Source organism: Phaenicophaeus curvirostris, chromosome 6 (assembly GCF_032191515.1).
Source record: "Phaenicophaeus curvirostris isolate KB17595 chromosome 6, BPBGC_Pcur_1.0, whole genome shotgun sequence".
In the NCBI taxonomy this organism is placed as follows: domain Eukaryota; kingdom Metazoa; phylum Chordata; class Aves; order Cuculiformes; family Cuculidae; genus Phaenicophaeus; species Phaenicophaeus curvirostris.
The window spans coordinates 343,946-352,333 of NC_091397.1; the positions used below are offsets into that span (position 1 = coordinate 343,946).

Here is an 8,388-nt window from a genome sequence, read left to right on the forward strand (position 1 = left end):
CGCAGTGGGGCATCCGTTGAGTGTGGGACGGAGGTTTCACGGTGGGGGGTGTCCGTGGGATGTGGGGTGGAGGCATCGTGGTGGTGGGGTGTCCATGGGATGTGGAATGGAGGTTTCTCCATAGTGGGGCATCCGTTGAGTGTGGGATGGAGGTTCCTCCGTGGTGGGGCGTCCATGGGGTGTGGGTTTCTCCATGGTGGGGTGTCCGTGGGGTGTGGGGTGGAGGTTTCTCCATGGTGGGGTGTCCGTGGGGCGTGGGATGGAGGTTTCTCCGTGGTGGGGTGTCCGTGGGGCGTGGGGTGGGGCCGCAGCGTGGCCTCCGGCATCCGCTGCGTGCGGGGCGGGGGTGCGGAGGGGCGTCCGGTGCCCATTGTGTGCGGGGTGGAGGTGGCCGAGGTCACCACTTCCCCAGCGCCGGAGGAAGCGGCCGCTCCCGACGCCGCCGTCGGTCAGAGCTGGCGCGATGGGGAACCTTCCAGCCGTGCTGCCCAGCGCTGCCCGCTCCTGTGGCCTCGGCCTCTGCTCGCGCCAGCTCACGCCCGATGACGGTGCCAGCGCCGACCGCGGCAGGTGGGTGCGAGGTCCATGGGACGGGGGCGGTGGGGCGGGCGCTGCGGTGGCACCATTGGGGGTGGGACACGGGGGCTGCCGCCCCGGGACCTCAGCAGGGACCCCTCGCTTGGCCTCGTCTCGCCTGGCTCCACCGTGGCCCATGGAGATGCCTCCATGTGGCTCATGGAACCCACCAGAGATGTGTCCCCATAGGAGATGTGGCCCCATCGGAGCCCCTGGGGCCCCAACGGGAACCCCTTGCTCAGCGCCCCCTCTTCCCTTGCTCCACCATGGTCCATGGAGATGCCTCCATGTGGCTCAAGGAACCCACCAGAGATGTGTCCCCATAGGAGATGTGGCCCCATAGGAGATTTGTCCCCATAGCAGATGTGGCCCCATAGCAGATGTGGCCCCACCGGAGCCCCTGGGGCCCCAACGAGGACCTCTTGCTTGGCCCCCTCTTCCCTTGCTCCACCATGGCCCATGGAGATGCCTCCATGTGGCTCAAGGGACCCACCAGAGATGTGTCCCCACAGGAGATGTGTCCCCACTGGAGCCCCTGTGGCCCCAACAGGGACCCCTTGCTCGGCCCCCTCTTCCCTGGCCCCACCATGGTCCATGGAGATGCTTCCACATGGCTCATGGAACCCACCAGAGATGTGTCCCCATAGCAGATGTGGCCCCATAGGAGATGTGGCCCCACCAGACGCGTCCCTACAGGAACCCCCATGGCCCCAGTGGGGGACCCTCACTTGGCCCCCTCTTCCCTGGCTCCACCGTGGCCCGTGGAGATGCCTCCATGTGGCTCATGGAACCCACCAGAGATGTGGCCCCACAGGAGGGTCCCCTGCCCCACGGCAGCCCCACGGCGCCCCCCCAGCCCCATGGGGACCAACCAAACCCCAGAACTCAAACCCAGCCCCACAGCTCAAGCCCCAGCCCCATAGCTCAAACCCTGCCCCATAGCTCAGCCCCACGGCTCAGACCCAGTGCCACTTCCCAGTGCTCCCAGTGCCCCTTAAATTGCTCCCAGTGTCCCCCCCCAGGGCCCCCAGTGCTCCCAGTGCCCCCACAATGCTGCTCCCAGTGCTCCCAGTGCCCCCCCAGTGCCTCCCAGTGCTCCCAGTTCGCCCCCTCCGTGCTCCCAGTGCCTCCCTAGTGGGTCCCAGCGCCCCGGGCTGCCCCCCCAGCGGCCCCCCCAGCCCCACACTCTCTGTGCCCCCCAGCTCGGCGCCCCCCCTGCCCCCCGAGCCCCCCCGCTTCGCCCGCCTGAAGAACTGGGAGACGGGGAGCATCGGCTACGACACCCTCTGCGCCCAGGGGGGGCAGGTGGGGGGCAATTGGGGGGGCAATTTGGGATGGGGGGACAGGTGGGGGCAGTTGGGGGGCAGTTGGGGGTAGTGGGGCAAGTGGGCATAATGGGGTGCAATTCGGGGGGCAGGTGGGGGTAAGGGGGGCAATTGGGGTGTCGCGGGGCAAGTGGGGGGAATGGGGGGGGATGGGGGGCAATTGGGGTTAATGGGGGGCAGGTGGGGTGTGGGGGAAATTGCAGGTGTAGTTGGGGGGGCAGGTGGGGGTCTGGAGGTGCAGGGGGGGTGCAGGGGGGGTCGGGGTGCCTCAGGGGGTCACTGAGGCGGCTCAGAGGAGTCTCACGGTTTTGGGGTCCCCCAGGAGCTGCCCTGCTCAGAGCGGCGCTGCCTGGGGGGTCTCAGAGGGGTCTCAGGGGGTGCAAGGGGGTCTCAGGGGGTGCTCGGGGGGGTCTCAGGGGTCTCAGGGGTGTCTGGGGTCCCCAGGAGCTGCCCTGCTCGGAGCGGCGCTGTCTGGGGGGGTCTCAGAGGGGGCTCAGGGGGGTCTCAGGGGGTACAGGGGGGTCTCAGAAGGAGCTCAGAGGGGGCTCAGGGGTCTCAGGGGGTGCAGGGGGGGCTCAGGGGGTGCAGGGGGGTCTCAGAGGGGTCTCAGGGGGGGCTCAGGGGTCTCAGGGGGTGCAGGGGGGTCTCAGGGGGTGCAGGGGGGGCTCAGGGGTCTCAGGGGTGTCTGGGGTCCCCAGGAGCTGCCCTGCTCGGAGCGGCGCTGCCTGGGGTCGCTGGCGCTGCCGCTGCCGCCGCCGCCGCCCGAGGGCTCCCGATCCCCCCAGGAGCTGCTCAGCCGCGCCCGGGACTTCCTCGGCCTCTACTACCGAGCCCTGCGACGGTGAGACCCCCCCGAGACCCCCCGAGACCCCCGGGGACCCCCAGGGACCCATTGGGACCCCCCGAGACCCATAGAGCAACCTACAGCTCCACAGCGCCCCCTGGCGGCCTCAGCGCCCCCTGCGCCCCCAGCGAGCGCTCGGCAGTGGGTCCCTATGGGTCCCTATGGGTCCCTATGGGTCCCTATGGGTCCTTATGGGTCTCAGTTGGTCCCTATGGGTCTCAGAGGGTCCCTATGGGTCCTTATGGGTCTCAGTTGGTCCCTATGGGTCTCAGAGGGTCCCTGTAGGTCCTTATGGGTCCCTATGGGTCTCAGTGGGTCCCTGTGGGTCCTTATGGGTCCCTATGGGTCTTAGTGAGTCCCTATGGGTCCCTATGGGTCTCAGTGGGTCCCTATGGGTCTCAGTGGGTTCCTGTGGGTCCTTCTGGGTCCTTCTGGGTCTCAGTGGGTCTCTATGGGTCTCAGTGGGTCCCTGTAGGTCCTTATGGGTCCCTATGGGTCTCAGTGGGTCCCTGCGGGTCCTTATGGGTCCTTATGGGTCTTAGTGGGTCCCTATGGGTCCCTATGGGTCTCAGTGGGTCTCAGTGGGTCCCTGTGGGTCCTTATGGGTCCTTATGGGTCTCAGTGGGTCCCTATGGGTCTCAGAGGGTCCCTGTGGGTCTCAGTGGGTCCCCGCCCCACAGCGAGCACTCAGTGCCCCACATGCAGTGGCTGCATGAGGTTTGGGTCAATGGGTCCCTATGGATCTCTATGGTCCCTATGGGTCACAGTGGGTCCCTCTGGGTCCCTCTGGGTCTCAGAGGGTCCCGGGGGGTCTCAGTGGGTCCATGCTCCACAGTGAGAACTCCGCTGCCCACGTGCAGCATCCGCGCGAGGTGTGGGTCAGTGGGTCCCCGTGGGTCCCCGTGGGTCCCCGTGGGCCTCAGTGGGTCCGTGCCCCGCAGCGAGCACTCCGCGGCCCACGTGCAGCGCCTGCGCGAGGTGGCCGCCGCCATCGGCTCCTCGGGGACCTACACGCTGCGGCCGCCCGAGCTGGTGTTCGGGGCCAAGCAGGCCTGGCGCAACGCGGGGCGCTGCGTGGGGCGCATCCAGTGGAACAAGCTGCAGGTGGGGCAGCCCCACGGCCACCCCAGCCCTGCCCCACAGCCCTATCCCCTTGCCCCATACCCTTATCCCTGCCCCACAGCCCCAGCCTTGCCCCATGACCCCATCCCTACCCTACACATCCCCATCTGCCCCACATCCCCAGCTCCATTGTTGCCCCACACATCCCCATCCCTGCCCCACATCCCCATTCCTGCCCTACACATCCCCATCCCTGCCCCATCCCTGCCCCATGACTCCATCCCTGCCCCACACATCCCCATCCCTGCCCCACATCCGCACCCCTGACCCACATCCCAGCCCCACGGCAGCCCCACACAACCTCTCCCATGCCCCACATCCCCACCCCAGCCCCCTGGCTGCCCCCCCCCCGCCCCACATCCCCGCCGTTGCCCCCCGGCTGCCCCGGCGTGGGGCGCTGACCCCCCTGGCAGGTGTTCGATGCCCGCGACTGCACCAGCGCGGCCGAGATGTTCAGCTGCCTCTGCACCCACATCCAATTCGCCACCAACCGCGGCAACATCCGGTGGGTGCCGAGTGGCCGTGGGGCTGGCGGAGGGTCCGGCCCCTCGCCCGGCGCCCCCTGACCCCCCCACTGCCCCCAGATCCGCCATCACCATCTTCCCTCCACGCGCCCCGGGACGCGGCGATTTCCGCATCTGGAACGCGCAGCTGATCCGCTACGCCGGCTACCGGCAGCCTGATGGCTCCGTGCTCGGGGACCCGGCCAGCGTGGACATCACTGAGGTGGGGGCACCACATCCCATTCTGACCCACCTCCAAAGCCACCTCAATCTCCATCCACATCTCCATCCACATCTCCATCCACATCTCCATCCCATCCCATCCCATCCCATCCCATCCCATCCCATCTCCATCATCTCCATCTCCATCTCCATCCCCTTCTCTATTCCCATCCCATCCCATCCCATTCCATCCCATCCCATCTCCATCATCTCCATCTCCATCCCATTCTCTATTCCCATCCCCACCCCATCCCATCCCCATCCCATCCCATCCCCATCCCCATCCCCATCTCCATCTCCATCTCCATCTCCATCTCCATCTCCATCTCCATCTCCATCCCCTTCTCTATTCCCATTCCCTTTTCTACTCCCATCCCCACCCCATCCCTATCTACATCCCCATCCCCATCTCCATCATCTCCATCTCCATCTCCATCCCCTTCTCTATTCCCATCTCCATCTCCATCTCCATCTATCTCCATCTATCTCCATCTCCATCTCCATCTCCATCTCCATCTCCATCCCCATCTCCATCTCCATCCCCATCTCCATCTCCATCTCCATCTCCATCCCCATCTCCATCTCCATACCCTTCTCTATTCCCATCTCCATCCCCTTCTCTATTCCCATCTCCATCTCCACCTCCATCCCCTTCTCCATCTCCATCTCCATCTCCATCTATCTCCATCTCCATCCCCATCTCCATCCCCGTCCCCCCCATCCCCGCCATGCCCGGTGCTGACGTTGCGGCCGCAGCTCTGCGTGCAGCACGGGTGGCGCGGGGGCGGCGGGCGCTTCGATGTGCTGCCGCTGCTGCTGCAGAGCCCCGAGGAGCCCCCCGAGCTCTTCCCGCTGCCGCCCGAGCTCGTGCTCGAGGTGCCCCTGCGACACCCCACGTGAGAGACACCACGGGGTGGGGAGGGATGGAGATGGACACGGGGATGGGATGGGATGGGATGGGATGGGGATGGGATGGGATGGGATGGGATGGAATGGGGATGGGGATGGGATGGGGATGGGATGGGATGGGATGGGATGGGATGGGATGGGATGGGATGGGATGGGATGGGATGGGATGGGATGGGATGGGGATGGGGATGGAGATGGGGATGGAGATGGAAATGGGATGAGGATGGAGATGGGGATGGGGATGGGGATGGGGATGGGATGGGGATCAGGATGGGAATGGGAATGGAGGTGGGGATGGAGAAGGAGATGGAGATGGGGATGGAGATGGGATGGCATGAGGATGGGATGGTGTGGGGATGGAGATGGGATGGCATGGGGATGGAGATGGAGATGATGGAGATGGAGATCATGTGGGGATGGAGATGTTGTGGGGAGATGGGATGGCTTGGGGATAAGATTGGATGGAGACGGGGATGGGATGGAGATGGAGATGGAGATGGAGATGGAGATGGAGATGGAGATGGAGATGGAGATGAGGATGGTGATGGGCTTGGCCTGGGATGGGACACGTGTGGGTTGCCGTGGGGCGGCCGTGGGTCCCGCAGGCTGGCGTGGTTCGAGGAGCTGGGGCTGCGCTGGTACGGCTGCCGGCCGTGTCCAACCTCCTGCTGGAGGTCGGGGGCCTGGAGTTCCCCGCTGCCCCCTTCAACGGGTGGTACATGAGCAGCGAGATCGGCGCCCGCAACCTCTGTGACCGCCACCGCTACGACCTCCTCCCGGTGAGGACCCCTCCCCATGGCCCCACCGAGCCCGGCGAGGGGACCCTCCCTGAGACCCCACGGCGTGGGGACCCTCACTGAGACCCCACTCCACCCACAGGAGGTGGCTCAGCGCATGGGGCTGGACACGAGGACAACCTCGACCCTCTGGAAGGACAAGGCGGCCGTGGAGGTGAACATCGCGGTGCTCCACAGCTTCCAGGTGGGACACGCGGCTGGGGATGGGGACACTGGGGCCACCACCCTGTGGGGACACCAGCTCCACCAGTCCTTGGGGACACCAAGGGTCACCACACCATGGGGACACCAGCTCCACCATTCCATGAGGACACCAGGACCATGGCACCATGGGAACACCAGGACCACCATGAAGCCAGCATGGTTGCTGAGCTCTCCCCACCCCTCCTGCCCCGCAGATGGACAAGGTGACGATCGTGGACCACCACGCGGCCACTGAGTCCTTCGTGAAGCACATGGAGAATGAGCTGCGGACGCGGGGCGGCTGCCCGGCCGACTGGGTCTGGATCGTGCCCCCCATCTCAGGCAGCCTCACCCCCGTCTTCCACCAGGAACCAGGAGATGGTCAACTACCAGCTCTACCCCGCCTTCCGCTACCAGGTAGGCCCCATCCCACCACCCCCTGGTCCCACCACCCCCCACGCGCCCCCAGCCCCACGGTTAACCCCCCACCTGCCCCACAGCCAGAGGCGTGGAAGGTCTACGTGTCCAAGGACACGACCGTCACCAGGAGAAAGACCTTCAAGGAGGTGGCCAAGTAGGTGCTGGTGGCCGGAGGGAGGTTCTCGGGGTGCCTGTGTCCCCCTGACCCCCCGGTCCCACCCGCCAGCGCGGTGAAGATCTCGGCCAAGCTGATGGGACACGTGATGGCTCGGCGGGTCAAGGTCACCATCCTCTACGCCACCGAGACCGGCAAGTCCCGCGCCTACGCCTGGAACCTCTGCCAGCTCTTCCGCCGCGCCTTCGACCCCAAGGTGGGACCGGGGAGCCGCCCTCCCGCCCGGCACCGCGGTGACGCCGCGGCGGCAGCTCCCCACGCCGCGTCCTCCCCAAACCCCACGCAGGTGCTGTGCATGGACGAGTACGACGTGGTGGCCCTGGAGCACGAGACACTGGTGCTCGTGGTGACCAGCACCTTCGGGAATGGGGACCCTCCGGAGTGCGCGGAGGTGAGGGGAGATGGATGTGGGGAAGATGGATGGGAAGGGGGATGGAGGTGGGGATGGAGATGGGGATGGAGGTGGGGATGGAGGTGGGGATGGAGATGGAGATGAGGAGGGGATGGAGATGGGGATGGGGATGGAGAAGGGGATAAAGATGGGGGTGGAGTGGAGATGGGGATGGAGATGATGGAGATGGGGATAGGATGGAGATGGGGATGGAGATGGGGATGGAGATGAGGATGAGATGGAGATGGGGATGGGGATGGGATGGAGATGGGGATGGGGATGGAGGTGGGGATAGAGATGGGGATGGAGATGGGGATGGGGATGGGGACGGGATGGGGATGAAGATGGTGATGGAGATGGGGATGGAGATGGGGATGGGGATGGGGACGGGATGGAGATGAGGATGGGATGAAGATGGGGTGGAGATGGGGATGGGATGGGATGGGATGGGGAGGATAATGGAGGTCAGTGAGGTGCTGTTGCCAACAGAGCTTCTCCAAGGCGCTGATGGAGATGACCTCACCCTACACCAGCTCCTCCCAGGACGAGCAGCCCATGTGAGCCCCGGGGTGCTGGGCAGGGGTCCTGGCTGGGGAGGGTCTCGGGTGGGGAGGGTCTCAGGTTGGAGGGTCCCTGCCCTCACCCCTCACCACCCTCCCCCGCAGGAGCTACAAGCTGCGCTTCAACAGCGTCTCCCAGTCCGACCAGCTCGTGGCCTCCTGGAAGAAGAAGCGGCGGCAGCTGAGCAACACGGACAGTGCTGGAGCCCTGGGAGCCCTGCGGTACGGCCGGCACCGCCACGGCCACCACCGTGGGCACGGGGGCCACAGGCAGCGGGGAGGGGATGGGGACATCAGGATGGGGCTGGTGGTCATCAGGATGGGGATGGGGGCCATCAAGATGATGTTGGTGGCTATCTGG

The 8,388-nt window shown here is 65.9% G+C and overlaps 1 protein-coding gene across 1 annotated transcript in view; it reads left to right on the plus strand.

Moving 5' to 3' along the window:
• The first annotated feature begins 416 nt into the window (after positions 1 to 416).
• The window catches only part of LOC138722148 (nitric oxide synthase 3-like), an 8,279-nt gene continuing 307 nt past the window's right edge, over positions 417 to 8,388 (plus strand). Inside the window, 17 exon segments of the mRNA XM_069860015.1 lie at positions 417 to 570; positions 1,779 to 1,881; positions 2,600 to 2,742; positions 3,687 to 3,849; positions 4,281 to 4,372; positions 4,452 to 4,593; positions 5,349 to 5,488; positions 6,107 to 6,144; positions 6,147 to 6,280; positions 6,381 to 6,482; positions 6,697 to 6,846; positions 6,848 to 6,898; positions 6,982 to 7,055; positions 7,128 to 7,272; positions 7,363 to 7,467; positions 7,957 to 8,024; positions 8,133 to 8,372. Of these exon segments, the coding sequence (XP_069716116.1) occupies positions 464 to 570; positions 1,779 to 1,881; positions 2,600 to 2,742; positions 3,687 to 3,849; positions 4,281 to 4,372; positions 4,452 to 4,593; positions 5,349 to 5,488; positions 6,107 to 6,144; positions 6,147 to 6,280; positions 6,381 to 6,482; positions 6,697 to 6,846; positions 6,848 to 6,898; positions 6,982 to 7,055; positions 7,128 to 7,272; positions 7,363 to 7,467; positions 7,957 to 8,024; positions 8,133 to 8,372 (1,997 nt within the window). The 5' untranslated portion in view covers positions 417 to 463.